At 44.3% G+C, this 15,501-nt stretch overlaps 1 protein-coding gene across 7 annotated transcripts in view; it reads left to right on the top strand.

Annotated features, from left to right (window-relative positions):
- Positions 1-12,074, top strand: part of KIF13A (kinesin family member 13A) — a 204,652-nt gene extending 192,578 nt beyond the window's left edge. For 2 of the 7 annotated variants that reach the window (XM_027601410.2, XM_027601408.2), the window contains 3 exons: positions 298-402; positions 6,229-7,020; positions 9,818-12,074. In XM_027601410.2, coding sequence (XP_027457211.1) covers positions 298-402; positions 6,229-7,020; positions 9,818-9,838 — 918 coding nt within the window. In that variant the 3' untranslated portion in view covers positions 9,839-12,074. Of the gene's footprint in view, positions 1-297; positions 403-6,228; positions 7,021-9,817 lie in introns of those variants that run through there. The other 5 variants (XM_027601407.2, XM_027601406.2, XM_027601412.2 and 2 more) reach the window with 3 other exon arrangements.
- Positions 12,075-15,501: the final 3,427 nt, after the last annotated feature.

Genomic DNA, 15,501 nt, shown 5'->3' with positions numbered 1-15,501 from the left:
TACGGCTCTTCCAAGTGAGAAGGAGCCGTTCCTTGGGTGTTTGGAAAACATGACAGGCTCTATTTATTTATTTGTTTACTTATTTTTATGTTGATAAAACCAAGGATGCGATTTGCCGTGGGGTGTGCGTAGTGTCGTCGGAGTCCATCGGTGGTTTAACTGCAGCCTGCCAGGTTGCACTCCTCAAACGGGATTAGAAGTGTCCGCGTTGCTTTTCTAACTGGCACGTACTTACTGTGTATTTCGGCTGTCGGCGTCTTCTGTATGTGATGCATCTGTGTGTCTTAACCTTTGCAGAGCATGCCTTCACCTCAGGCACATAACCCGGGCTGCACTGTGCCCTCCGGACGCGAGGGCGGCAGCGTGCCAGTAGAGCACAATAGCAAGCACGAGAAGAAGATTGTAAGTTCTGGAACTATTTCTGTCGTCTTGCCTGGTGGTGGGTTTAAGGCCCCTTCACAGACGATCATCCAAATCCTGTAGGAGACATGAAGAGAATGTACTGGGTCTTTTTGCTTTGCTTTGCTTTTTTTTTTTAATGTGATCACCGGTAATGAAATCTTGCATGAATGTGGCCATGACCTGTGGTTTTTCTCTAAGTGTTCATTCAGTTTTATTTATCTTTTTGCTCAGTAGCAACTTGCTTAGAAAAGGGGGAAAGGGCACTCTTAACAGGTTCTGGTCTTTAAAAAGTGTAACCATGAGATCACCGTCACTGATTGTGAATCTTTCTAATGTGCCGATGCATATTGCCCAGATTCTGAAGTTAATCTACCTAGAGGAGTTGCACTTACTTGGAGTGAGTAATCATGCACTTAGCCGTGGGTGTGTTTGAAAGCTCCTTCCGCGTTGCCTGATGCCCTTGCCCAGCTTATTCTGTAGCTTGTAGCCCCGCTACGAGCCCTCGGTGCCCCCGCTGCCCGCTCGGCATCTCAGGTAGCCCATTCTCATTTGCTGGCAAAATAGGTCCCAAGCCCGCTGGTGTCAGTGTTGCTTTGGGCACGACTTATCTGTACTTCATCCACAGGTAGGTGGAAACTTTGCCTGTAAAACAGTCAGTCCCCAGCGCTTGGTTTTCAAATTACAGATTTGAATGTAGTTTTTAAGACGCTGTATACCAGGCACTTTGGATTATCAGTGATACCTCAGTTAAAAAAAAACAAAAAAACAAAAAAACAAACTGTATTCTTGGGCCTGGAAAGAGTTGTCTTATTTTGTGTCTCAGCTTTCACTTTCCTGTGGCTTCCTGGGCTTTGAAACAGTGAAGCAGCTCCGAGCGAGTCGGAGCTGCTTGGTGTTCACGTCTGTGCGCAGTCTGATCTGTGGGCGGCGCACGGGACATTTCCTCTCCCGGTCGCAGCATGGCTGACCCAGTCCAAGGACTCATTGGTGTGAGGTCCTCTAACGGCTCTAAAACGTGCTGCTGATGCACACTTCGTGATCCTAACCAGAAGTTAACCTGGAGATGCAGTCGGCCACCCGTCTGCATGTGTGGAATGCTAGCGGATCTTCAGGAATGACCTTCTCATTACTCCTGTCCACTGAGGACAGAAGAAAAGACACCATTTCCCCTGCACCTCTGTCCCTCTCCCCACCATCGCCTCTGTGTTCTCCTGGCTGCTCTGTCCCAAGTCCCCATCGTCGTCCTACTGCAGAACATGGTGAACGTCAACAGCTGCCCCTGTATCTCTGGATCCTAATGAACTGCTCAGTCACTTACTTGACCTCCTCCCGCTTAGTTAATAAAGCTGCGGCATGGGCTAAAAAAGGCCAAGTGGCCAGTTCGTTATCCCTTCAAACTCTCTGGCTCTCTGGCTGATTGGATCTGTCTGTTGGTTGACGTGGAACTTGCCACCACGTTGCATGGCTACTAAATTTAAACCTCTGTTACTGATCATTTTGGTAGAACATCCTATTGAGAGACTGCTGGGTGGTCCTTCTGGGTCTCCCCAGCAGATGGCTTTACTGTTGACAGAGTTTGCCTCATCGTTTACTTTCCTTGTAATGTTTTTAGATAAAACCCATCTCAGGACTTTCAGCTAGCAGAGGGTAGGATGGAACCAGCTTCTCATAACTCAGCAACTCTTAAGCAGTGGTTAGGCTCTCTGTGATCAAACACACCTTGAAGTCTGCTGAGCAGGGTTTGATGGTATCTTCCTTGCTGGAATCTTGAGAGATCTGCCTCTACTCTCCTTAGAAATCTGGCTCAAAACAACAACAACAACAACAACAAAATTAAAAAAAAAAAAATGAGAAAGAAGGATGCTTGGCTGGCTCAGTCAGAGGAACATGTGACTCTTGATCTCTGGGTCGTTGAGTTCCAGCCCCAAGTTGGGTGTAGAAATTGCTTAAATAAATAAAACCTAAAAAAAAATTTTTTTTAAATAAGAGAAAGATACCTGTCTCAATACTCTTCATCTTTGAAACTGTTGAACTGTTTGATTTATTTCAGATAGCAGCTTTTCCAGGATGTTTTGGTAGATTTTAACAGTCTTAATTGCTTGCTCTGAGGTTCTGGTTCTCTTCGGGAAGCTTTCATTTTATTTCTCCTCTTACAAATGGACATAAACTGCTTTATTACTTTGTTCCCCATTCACTCTCCTTCCTTTTCCATTCTTGAAAAATCAAGAGTGTGAATAAGTGGTTTGGTCTGATCAAAGGAGGTTGAAATCATTTTTCAGAGTTTCACATAAAATAGAGTATTACGTAGCTACCCTTGATTCTTAAAGCAGGGTCTGCTGTCTCATCAGTTCGGGAAGACACACAAATGTACTGCATGTCCTGTTTGAATAAGATAAAGACAACAGTATGCCTTTGGAGTCCATCTTTTTTTAAGTCATGAAGCAGAAGAGTGTAAAGGAAATCACTTCTCCCTTGGGTCTTGCATAGACAGCATATGGTTTATTTCTCCATTTTGCAGAAGAAACAAAGGACTTGATGGGTGGCTTGCCTCAGGGTCTCACAGTTAATGAGAGCATAAGAACAAAGACCCTATCCCTCAGCAGAATTGGGCTGACCCCAGTGACTCCAGGTGCTCTCCAAAATAGTGCAGTTTCAATTGCCCTGGTACTGTTGTTTCTAGAAAGGGCTGCCAGCATCTTAGTACCACGGACAGAAGTTTGGGGGCCTTAGGTTGATACAGTCCTTCCAAAAAGAGACCATCTTCCTGCAGGGCAACACAGACCCCATCCCAGTGGAAGTGAAAATGACTTTAATTAAGTGAAACTCCTTGCAGGGAGTCACTGCTTTCGTGGGGGTTTTGATCCCTTTTTAAAATCAAGCTGTTTTGTCTGTAGGTAAATACCAGTTGCATAAACTTAATTGCAAAAACCAAATCATGAAGACTGTAGCTGTAGAGGGGCTTGAGAACTTGACTCCATGCTTCACTTTTTAGGTAGGGTTTTAATTCTTTGTGTCATTAAGACATAGTAGGAAGGTGCTAAGTTTAGTCTCCTTTCAGATACAATGATAAATATTTCTGGAGTAAAAGGTCTATCTAACCAGATTGCTTTAAGGTACAGTTTGAACCAATTAAGTGCTCTCTTTTTCCCCTTGAAGGCAATAACTTGATAAACCTTCAGTCTGTTTACCTGTTGGGAAACGTTTCATCTCTCCTCAGTTTTCTTTTTTCTGGAATTACTTGTCCCTACTCCGCTAGCCTCTCTCTTTGGGTCATTCACCTTCTCCCATTCCCATCCCAGGTGTACAGCTGTGTACTGATCCCTATTGGAACTTAATCTCTTGGGGGTTTTGTAGACTCTTCAGTTTTTCCTAAGCTCATTCTAATCCTTTGGGAATAATTTTTATTATCTTCATGAGTGTGACAAATGTGCATGCACCTGTTTCTGCACAATAATTTCATGGTTGAATATTTCATTCAGCAAAGTTGTATTTTAGGATGACAGGCCTTTCCTCAGTCTTCAGAAGAAATAACTCCAGGCGTAAAAGGAGCCCCAGATTACTAAGTCTCACATTCAGATTTGGTTTTTCTTGTACCAACTAACTTTTCAGTAATTAACTGCATCAAAGACTCCTAGGCTTAGGGAATTATATTTCTTTGCCAGCTTAAATCAGAAGGAAATATGGGGGCGGGGGGGCACCTGGCTGGCTCAGTCGGGAGAGCCTGACTCTTGATCTCAGGTGGTGAGTTTGAGCCCCATGTTGGGCATGGAGCCTACTTAAAAAGAAAAAAAAAAGGAAATATAAAGATGCAAACACTAGAAGTTCAATTTTGAGTCTAAACCCGTCAAGTAGAGAACGTAGAAAATACAGGCAAAAACTGATTGAATTCTGTCCAAACTTTGCTCCTTTCCAAACATTCTCCCCACCCCCTCTTTTGACAGTGCTACCTAATGTGGAATGTAGCTAAAAATAAGATGGCAAGATTAGAGTTGCCAAAATTTTGTTTTGCTAATTTCTGGAATTTTTTATCGCTGGTATTTGATAGTCACCTTTGATTAATAGCCATGGAATTAAGACACCGGATGCTTTTATGTAATGTATATTCGTTATTTTAAAAACTAAGGAGCACTGAAGAGCATTAAGGTATTGATTTAGGTAATTAGCATCTTATGCAAAAGAAATTACTATAGGGGTGCCTATAATATATTTATAATATTATAAATAATAAATTATTACTATAAAATGCAGCAGATGAAATTGATGTTCATTTGTGAACTGCCATCTGACATATCCTTCGCTCATGCTCTGTCTGCTTCCTCTTTCCCATCCTCTCTCCTCGACCTCTTGAAATTATCCTTTAATGAGTAAGGTTAATGTTTTGGTTGCAGGTTTCACAGTCTCCCTGTTATTATACTGAATGAAATTTCCATCCACCAAGGCGCTTAGGTGGCTCAGTCGTTAAGCGTCTGCCTTCGGCTCAGGTCATGATCCCAGGGTCCTGGGATCGAGCCCCACATTGGGCTCCCTGCTCAGCGGGGAGCCTGCTTCTCCTTCTTCCACTCCCCCTGCTTGTGTTCCCTCTCTTGCTGTGTCTCTCTCTGTCAAATAAATAAATAAAATCTTTGAAAAAAAAAAAAGAAATTTCCATCCACTGAATCAGGGTCCAGGATTGTTCTAAGAGCAAGGACCCAAAGCCATAACACCATGAGGGCAGGGACTGTGCCTGTCTTTGCTCAACACTGGTATTCCCAGTTCTTAGGACAATGGCTGGCATATAGTGGATGCCTGATGAATACTCGTTGAAAGTCTGTTGTAAGAGGAAAGGAATATCTACAATGTCTTCAGATGTTTATGAGAGTAATTAAAATGCTAGATAGTAATTTTTTTTTTCAAGTAAGCTCTACATCCAGTGTGGGGCTCGAACTCACAACCCCAAGATCAAAAGCCACATGCTCTACTGACTGAGCCAGCCAGGTGTCATTTATCATTTATTTTTATTTGAACATAAAACATCCACATGCTTTATACTGTTTTCCACCAAATACAGAAGAATCATCCATTCAGGGACAGACTGGGGTGTTGAGAATATCCACTTCAGCATATTTACTAGTCTTTACAAACAGAATTCTAAAGCTCTTTGACGAAGGAGATTTTCAGTGATGGCTCAGTACCTTCCTCACCTCTGGCCAAATTCTCTAACAATGCTTCTCCAAACCCCTAGAAAGTGTTAACTTTAAGACTGTTAGTATTTTACAGCCCTACGATGTTTAATACAACATTGGGAACGGGTGTTGAAATTGTGTTCTTTGCTCTTTTCACTGTTGAGGTCTTGATTTTACTGCCCTCTCCCCCCCATAAAATAGCTCAGAAACCTACAAAGTACCTTCCTCACCTGCGCTTGGTTTCCCAAAGTGAGGATTGTAAGGGCAAATGAAGCAACAGCTTTTCTCTGCCTCCAGCTGCCCCTCTCCTCATTTGATTCCAAAAGGGAAAACATCACAACTGAACACTAATCATTAATTAAAATTAATTAAAAGTCTACTGCCCTTAAACCAGTGAAGGAAGCATTTCCAATTAGCACTGAGTGAGCACAGAAGAAATAAATCTCCTCCATATTAGGTGATAATGGGTTTATGCTCACAGATCTCTGAGAATAACGTATGCACCACCGTAGGTGACAAGATTTAACCAAACTCAGAAGGAAAGAAAGAAAAACCCACTAAACATGTGAATGTGAAAGCCTTTAATATGAATATATTTGAAACCTGTCTCGACAATAAAGTCGCTGAAAGGAGCTAATGAGTGACTTTTCCTTCATTACTACAGGACTCTGAGGAGGAGGAAAATGATCTGGAAGCTCTTAACAGGAAGCTGATAAGTTCACAGCCTTACGTACCTGTGGAGTTTGCAGACTTCAGTGTTTACAACGCCAGCTTGGAGAACAGGGAGTGGTTTTCTTCTAAAGTCGATTTGATGAACTCAAGGGTCTTGGAGAAAGAAGTATCCCGTAGCCCCACCACCAGCAGTATTACCAGCGGCTACTTTTCCCACAGTGCCTCCAATGCCACGCTGTCTGACATGGCGGTCCCTTCCAGTGACAGCTCAGACCAGCTAGCCATGCAGACAAAGGATACAGACTCCAGTGAGCATTATGGACCGTCACTTGTGCACGATTTCAGACCGTCCTCAAACAAAGAGTTGACAGAACTAGAAAGAGGCATGGGGAAAGAGAAGATAATTTTGGTGCCCCTCAAGGAAAACAGTGCCTTAGCCAAAGGGAGCCCATCGCCCCAAAGCATCCCTGAGAAAAACCCCCAAATCCTCTGTAGGACTGGCTCCTGTTCCGAACAAGATGCCTGCTCCAGCAGAAATGGCCAGCCAACCAGAGAATTTTACCCCGGGGAAGTGACCGTAGAACACACCACAAATATCCTTGAGGACCATTCTTTCACAGAGTTTATGGGTGTATCCGATGGGAAAGATTTTGACGGTTTGACAGACTCTTCTGCTGGAGAGCTTTCGAGTAGAAGAAATCTGCCAAGTAAAACGGACCAGAAGAGTATCGCTGACGGGCCACAGGGCCCTGCGCAGCTGCATTCCTCGGTTGAGAGTGACCAGGTAATAAATTCCCGAGGCTGTCCTTTGTGTTCTGTCCTGTTGGTGAGCCTGCCTGGTTGTGCACCAACCCCCAGAGGCGCTTCACCTCGTGACTTAGTAGGAGAGATTCCCTCAGGTGCTGCTGACCGGGAGCATGGGCCCCCCGGGGAGCAGGCTCGCTCACACCGCTGCCCGGCTGGCTCCGTCAGAGTGGAACTACAGAATATATAGGGCCGGTGGCCTTTCTTACTGGCCTGTGGGTTGATGCCAAATAAGGATCATTCAATCCCATATGCATTCCTGGAGATGTTTCATTACTGGCTATCCCAAGGCGTTCAGACAGCATCCGTCATATTTTATCAAATCTGTAATTTCCATAATTATTAGAGAAACCATTGGTTTACGTATCATTACAAAAAAATACTTCCAGGGGGCGCCTGGCTGGCTCAGTTGGTTAAGCGACTGCCTTTGGCTCAGGTCATGAGTCCCGGGATCGAGTCCCGCATCGGGCTCCCTGCTCGGCGGGGAGTCTGCTTCTCCCTCTGACCCTCCCCCCTCTCATGTGCTCTCTCTCTCTCTCTCATTCTCTCTCTCAAATAAATAAAATCTTAAAAAAAAATACTTCCATTTAAACTGCCTCACATCAGTAATTGTCAGATGCATCCCAATTTCAGACACGTTTAAAAGGGGTATGGGTGAGGGGAGGGAGGCACGCATTGCAGAATGGATTAAAAAAACAAGTCATTTGGTGCCCAGAGCAGTTGAAGTTTGGGCTTTGGAAGTTAGCGGGTTGATTTATTAGACTGTTTCCTTTTATAGTTTCATAGTTTAATTTTTTAGTGTAATTCCTAAACTAATGGAACAAAATGGATGTTTGCTCACAGTACTGAGGAAAAGAGCAAATGATATAAATAAGAGATTGTCCGCTTCTGAGGGCTCTGCTCCGGAGTGCCCCCATTGCTTCCCATTTGGGGTCAGTGTTGTAGTCCCACACCCCCACTGCAGCTGTGCGAGGGAGGGGTATGGGAGCACCAGAATGGAGCAAAACAAAGCTCAGACAGAACTAGAAAGATAATCTAGAAAGATCATCGTGCTGCCATTCAGTCTCTGCTTTGTTGAGGAAGTTCTTCCAGTTTGGTGGCTTTTCCCCCACAAGCTTTACTTCCTTTCCATACTAACCCTTAAAATTTCAGTGTGTGGTCACTTATACAGTACACTCATCCATATACTGCAAAAACCCTAAAGTGATTCCTTACAATTTAAAAAAAAAAAAAGACTTTTTCCCCTTTTTTCTCCAACATAAGACTAAGAGTAAAGTGACTGGTTACTGTCCTTGGAAACAAAACATTAATTTGTTTCAAAGTCTTTGGCTTCCTCTACCCTGGTCTTCAGGCAGAACCTGCCCTGTTGGCCTGCATTGGCCTGTCAGGCCTTCTTCCGGGAAGTCCAAGGGCTGATTCTTCCCCCTCGAACAGTGCCTCTCTCTTTTTTTAAAAAAGATTTTATTCACTGCATCAAAAACTAATGATGTATTATATGGTGACTAACATAATAAAATTAAGGAAAGAAAGAAGATCCAAAAAATAAAAATTAAAAAAATATATTTTATTGATTTATTTGAGAGAGAGCATGAGAAGGGGGATGGGCAGAGGGAGAAGCAGACTCCCAGCTGAGCAGGGAACCTGACCTGGGGACTCGATCCCACGACCCCAGCATCATGACCTGAGCCGAAGGCAGTCGCTTCACCGACTGAGCCACCCAGGTGCCCCTCAGACAGTGCTCCTCCAGTCTAAATGTGCAGCAGACTCACTGAGCAGTATTGAGGGAGCCTCTTCAAAATTCAAGGCCCCAGGAGTCACTGACCCCTCACCTGACGTTCTGCTTCAGCACGGGGTGGAGCGGGGGGCTTGGGTTTTCAGCCTCTGCTGCAGTGATTGGCTGTCTAAAGGCTGCACTGGGAAAAGCAGGGGCTGCAGGAGAGGAAGAGGCAACAGTCCCTCCTCTCATACCATGGCTTGGATTATTTAGAACCAACCAACAGGAATAGTACCTGATTTTTGTTTTCAAAGGCTCCAGAATAGTATGTTCCTGCCAAAGATCCTGCTTTAGAAGTGGGATTTAACAAAAATATTTGTGGTTATCAGGTTATTTTTTTTTAATTGCTTTAGTATTTTTGTTATAATAGTCTTAGGTTTTAGTAAGTTGCAGTAACAATTTTTTACCTTAGCTTTGGGTCTTGCTGTCATTACTTTTCCTAGAAGCCTCACCTTGGGCTAGGTTTCTCCCTCATATAGTGTAAGCCCTAGAATGGATTCCATAAGAAATCAGATTCCATGGGTCCCTTCAGGAAGAGCCCCTTGTGTGGGGTGGGTGATGTCTGGCTGAGAGTGGTCCCTGTGTGTATGTGTGTGTGTATATGTGTGTCTGTGTGGCGTTGGGGGTGGGGGGGGCCTGTGTGTGTGTGCTGGAGTTGGGGAAGAGGGGACCTGTGTGTGTATGTGTGTGGAGTTGGGGGAGGGGGCCCCTGTGTGTGTGTGTGTGTGTGTGTGTGTGTGGAGTTGGGGGAGGGGGCCTGTGTGTGTGTGTGTGTGTGTGTGTATGTGTGTGTGGAGTTGGGGAGCGGGCCCCTGTGTGTGTATGTGTGTGTGTGTGTGTGTGTGTGTGTGGAGTTGGGGGAGGGGGCCCCTGTGGGGGGGGGACTTGGGGGAGGGGGCCCGTGTGTGTGTGTGTGTGTGTGTGTGTGTGTGTGTGTGTGTGTGTGTGTGGAGTTGGGGGTGGGGAGATCCGGAGCTTGAACTCACCAGCCTCTGCATTCTAGGGCAGCACGACCACTCGGTGAAAGGCAGCCCATGCTGCTCCGCAGGCCATGGCATCTTTGCTCCGGTTGCCTTGTGGAAGCACCAGCCGCATCTTTAAACCGTGCGGCGGCCCAGCCGGGGACCTCAGACCAGCGTGGAGAAGCCGTGTGCTTCATGGGCCACCTACTTTCTCCTCCCGAGCTGGGAGCAGTGGCACTTTGTCAGGCGGGTGAATCGGCAGCCTCTGCTTTTCCCAGAAAGCCAGAGAACCGAAAATCCTGGACTGAATTAAGTGGCAGTATTTTTGTTTTGCACTTAACTACTACACACACCCACTGTGTAGAAACCTCCACAGATTCAAACAAACTTTATTCTTGTACAACTAATTTTAATCAGTTCTTACTGTAAAATCTGGAGTCAATGCTTTTTTTTTTATAAATAATATATATGATGTATATGAAATGTATATCTATAGTATGTCTGTTCCGAGACAGACAAGACTGCACATGAAAATGCAGATAAAAGTGGTTTGTAGAAAATCATAAGGTACTGGACTTGGATACACAGCAACTTAGGTAATCATCTGATAGACGAGCAGATGAAAAAGATTTGATTGCCTAAGAACGAGGTCGCAAATCCCTCTTTGCAGAAAAGGTTCCAGAAGGCCGTTCTTTACAACCAAAGAACTTACGTAAGACTGCACGTGTTTGCTGTCCATTCCTGTTTCATGTGTACATATATGTCTGACTGCAAGTTTGGTGCCATATTCCTCTTGGCTACCAGGCCCCCTGTAGCTAGCTGTTCTCTGTCCTGTTGCATAAGCACACTGAAAAACCCCACAGCTATCCTCCATGGTCTTCCACCTGGCCCGGCACCTGCTGACGAGACATGGTACCGGAACTGTTGACACTGCCTGGGGCTCTGACTCCAGCCTTCCTCGTCCCTTGGTTTGGCCTGGCCAGGCAGGTGGGATGCGGAGAGCAGTATTACTGTAGGAAAACACGAGGACACGCCTGGAGTTGGGTTTGGGGAGGGAGGGGGATGTTGATTTTTGTCTTTTTGTGGTTTTTTTTTTTTTTTTTTTTGGATTGGTAGGTTCCGTTGTGTGGTTTTGCTGTTGTTACTTTACTTCCGTTGTTGGGATGAGCTCTACAGGTCACAGGTGCTCACTCTGCCATGTTTGCGGCAAACGACTGAGTACAGAGGACCCCGCTGTCCACGTCTTCGCTTGCAGAGTTCTGCTAACGGAGACGTCGAAGGGATGACGTGCATGCATTGTGACAGGAGTACTTTATGCACCTGCTCTGTAGAAGCCTGTGGGATGGGTGTGGATGTACAGCAGTAAATGCCTGTGGGAGAGAGAAAAGGCGTACAGCCTGCTGTACCTTTTTCTTTAAGTTCTTAGCACCAGTACATGAGTAAGATTTTGGAGACTAATGAAAAGCTGCTGTTCATGATTTTGTGTATAGTGAGCCGACTGTAGTATTTTACTATTGTCTGTTTAAAAAAAAAAGAAAAACTGTAATTTATATCCCCTTTCAACTTTATTGTATTTAATTGGTTCAGACTGTGTGTGTGTGTGTGTGTGTGTGTGTGTTTTAGAATACAGACTGCCTAATTCAGATTTTCAAACATCAGTGGTTTGTCTTTAATAACTCTGCCATTAGCTGCAGATCTAACTTCCCTTATTCGTATGTATATGCATGTCCCTGTGGCCTGAACAAAAATAGTAACAGCCAACATTCACTGAGGGTTTACTGTGTACTAGGCGCTATTCCCAGCATTTGATATTTATCATCTTGCTTAATTCTCACAGCAGTGGGTGCCATGGGTGCTGCTATTATTAAGTGTTTGATGCTGGAAGACCGAGGGAGGGGGTGGGTGAGCGGGACGGTGGCATGCTTGCCTCAGTCTCCTCCCCATGTCGTGTCTGGTGATGTGTCCTGAAAGAGCAGGCCCCTGAAGGGAGGATGGGGCACCTTCAGAGTGCAGAAGGGCTGGGCCAGTCTCACAGGTTCCAGACTGAGCAACCAACGTGACATTCGCAGCAGACAGGCCAAGGGGTGTCTGTCCCGTTCACAGCACTCAGACAAGTCTTCGAGAGAGCAAGTAGTAGTGCTCAGTCACCTGACAGCTAGTGGCTAACGACAGCTTCCTGTGAGAAGTTTATCTTAAAATGGTAGCTCACAATGTTTTCAGAAAAAAGTTGTTCGCGGTAGCCTTCTTTTTTTGTTTTTGTTTTTTTAAAGGTTTTATTTATTTGAGGGACGCCTGGGTGGCTCAGTCAGTTGGGCATCTGCCTTTGGCTCAGGTCATGATCCCGGCGTCCTGGGATCGAGTCCCGCATTCAGGCTCCCTGCTTGGCGGGGAGCCTGCTTCTCCCTCTGCCTCTGCCTGCTACTCTGCCTGCTTGTGCTTTCTCTCTCTCTCTCTGACAAATAAATCAAATCTTAAAAAAAAAAAGGTTTTATTTATTTGAGAAAGAGAGTGCGAGTTGGGGGGAAGAGGCAGAGGGAGAAGCGGACTGCCCGCTGAGCAGGCAGCCCGATGCGGGGCTGGATCCCAGGACCCCGGGATCATGACCTGACTGAGCTGAAGGTAGATGCTTAACCAACTGAGCCACCCACACGTCCCTGTGGTAGCCTTCCTGAAGAGGTCAAGAATTAGACCTAGCCTAGTCTGGACAGACAAGTGTCTTACGTAGACTTCCAGGAGAAAGTAGAGAGCAGGGAAAGTCCAAAGTTCCTTGAATTCCATAGCATAGGATTGAGGGAGGAGAACAGCTATTTAATATTTAAATAAATGATGAGTACAAATAGAATTCAAGACAAAATGAGCAAATTGTCATTCCTTCTGCTAGCATGGGATTGACGGTATTTGGTCATCAACTTTGTTGTTATGACTTGGGAAGAGCAAACTGGTTTTAGCATGTAGGACAGTTAAATACAGGCATGTGTTTAACAGCTAACTTCCAGTATGACTAGTGTCATAACATTTGTTTATAGTTATTTGGACATACATTTTTATGTACGTATTTATACATAAAATGTATGTCCAAATAACTTATTTAATAAGAATTTTGCCTTGTGTTTCTAGGGCACCAACTTACAGGAAGAATGACTTCATAAAAATACCTTTAGAGTTAAGTAAGAACAAGACAATAATTCTACTTATCCTGCTATAATCAATACTTATTTTTGAAAATTACAATATTGAGGTTTTTGAACGGTTTGAAAAAAAAAAAAGACAACTAATGACCCAATTGATCTTTATTTCTACAAAGTAAAGCTTTCTGGTCATGTCATTAAGAAGTCCTGAAAGAAGATGTAATTGAATAAGAGTTCTTGCTTGCTTTTCTGGAACAAAAGGAGCCCAAAACAGAAAGGATGCTACCAATACACAGTCATGTGGAGAATGTTTGTGTTCACCCTTGAACTTCTTACTAACATGAGTTTCTTTCCATGATATTGAGCCTACCTCCTACATTGTTTTAAAAGATTTTTATTTATTTATTTGACAGAGAGAGCACAAGGGGGAGCAAGAGACAGAGCAGGCAGAGGGAGAAGCATACTCCTCTCTGAACAGGGAGCTCAACGTGGGACTCAATCCCAGGACCCTGGGATCATGACCTGAGCCGAAGGCAGACGCCTAACTGACTGAGTCACCCAGGCACCCCTACCCTACATTTAAAAATAACAAGTCAGCCTGTGGTATTCAGGTGTTCTAACCCAGAGGGAAGGCAGTGTTCTAAAGCTCAACAGTCTCCCACCAGAGAGCTGGGCATTACTGCCCCATCCTACGAGTGGGGAACCCGGAATGCAGTGAACCCTGTAGGAATGCCAGGCCGGCAGGCGAGCTCTGCCCAGCAGAACATTATGAACTGGAATGAAAACAAAAGCCAAACTTCTAAAATTCAACCCTGCTAATCCTCTGAGATGAGGAGAAAGATCACTGTAGATTCCGGCCCCCCCCCCAATACAGTGAGTTAATTTCAGTTGAAATAAAACTTAGTCTTTATCTTTCAGATGTTCTGGGGCACACACTCACCTCTGTGTACTCTTGGAAAAACAAGTTATTTTTGCCCTCTGTGAGGCTCAGTATCATTGCACACAGTTCTTAGAAGATGGTAGCTCCAGAAGATGCTTTGGGTGCCCCCAGTCACCATAATGTGAGCCCAGTTGGCAACAACCACCATCTTGGAGCTTATCATAGGTTTTCTCTGCAGCAGAGTGTGACCGAGAAAGGAACTCTTAAATCCTTATGGGACCCTATTCACGAAGACATTGAGAGGCTAATAGAACAATGAATGTTTTACAAAGAAAAAGGTAAGTTTGAAATTGGAGTCTCTGGAAGAAAATCAACTTGGAGAGGGGGAAAAAAGATCCAGTTTGGTTTTAGAATAGTATAAACCAACTCAACCCTTTCACGATACCTAAAACACCTGTAACTACTTAGATTTTAAAACTGGAATACGTGGGTGTTTGTAACAACTTCAAACCATTATTTTGGCTCTTCAGTCTCCTAAATATCTGCCTGAACCAAACCATACACACATGTCCTTACTTTTCTTTGTTAGAGTTTGTCTTCTCTTAGTCTAGCATGGGCTTTTGGAAATAGCACAGTAGAGTAGATCTATTTTTCTTTGACTAAGTATCCAAGCCAAAAACCACACCTTCATGTAATTAATTAGTCACCCTTGTTGATCCAGGATAATCTGTACCTAGTGCACAGTCAACAACAAACAAGCCAAGCTGCTTAAAAACACCAGAGTTAAAATACTAGCCACAGCAACTGCCAAGAAAGCATTTCACCAAGAATGAGGCTGTAAGATCTAGCCACAGTACCACTTGCATTCAAGACTGTCCTGTTGACGCTATGAATGCCAGTTTCCCACATTTTCCTCTTGTCCTTTTATATGTAGAGGTATATATTTGTGAGAAAGCTAGAGTATTAGTTACCTATTGCTGCAAAATGAAGTACCCTTCAACTCGGCAGCTTAAAACAGCCATAACGATCTCACGCGATTTCCACGGGTCCAGAGTTCAGGAGTAGGCAGTTCTAGGTAGTTCTGGCTGCAGTTTGCTCGGAAGTGGTAGTCAGGATGTCAGAGCTGCAGTCATCATCTGAAGGCCTGCTTGGGACCGCTTCTTCACCGAGTAGACCCCTTCGTGCTGTTTGAGTGTCCTCGTGATGTGGCGGCTGGCTTCCTCAGGGAGTGGTCCCATAGGGCACACAGAAGCCACCTTGCCTTTTATGACCTGGACTCAGAAGTCCACTCTGTCACTTCCATCACATTCTACTCATTAAAGTGAGTCCCTAGAACAGACCCACTGAAAGGAAGGAAATTAGGCTCTTCCTTTTGAAAAGAGGAATGTCTAAGAATTTGCAGACATATTTTTAAATCTCCATAACTAATTAGGGGTTACATCGCTGAGGCCTTGGGATAAAGCAAAGCTAACTAGAACTTATGAGTGAATGTAGGAATTCACCTATTTATATAAGCAGTAGGGTCAAAAGGAAAGCCACATTTTCATGGAATAAAAAAGATGAATAAAAATGAAAATAGGATCATTTGAATGTGTGAGTTATAGCCAATAATTGAACTGAACCAATATTCCTGGCAGAGGCGAATGATCAGAAACTATTACGTTTCTATTTATAGCTATATTTTCACATTTGATTCTTTTCAGATTTGCTTCATTAG

This window comes from Zalophus californianus, chromosome 7 (assembly GCF_009762305.2).
Source record: "Zalophus californianus isolate mZalCal1 chromosome 7, mZalCal1.pri.v2, whole genome shotgun sequence".
NCBI classification, from domain to species: Eukaryota; Metazoa; Chordata; class Mammalia; order Carnivora; family Otariidae; genus Zalophus; species Zalophus californianus.
This window is presented reverse-complemented; position numbering and strand designations above follow the sequence as displayed.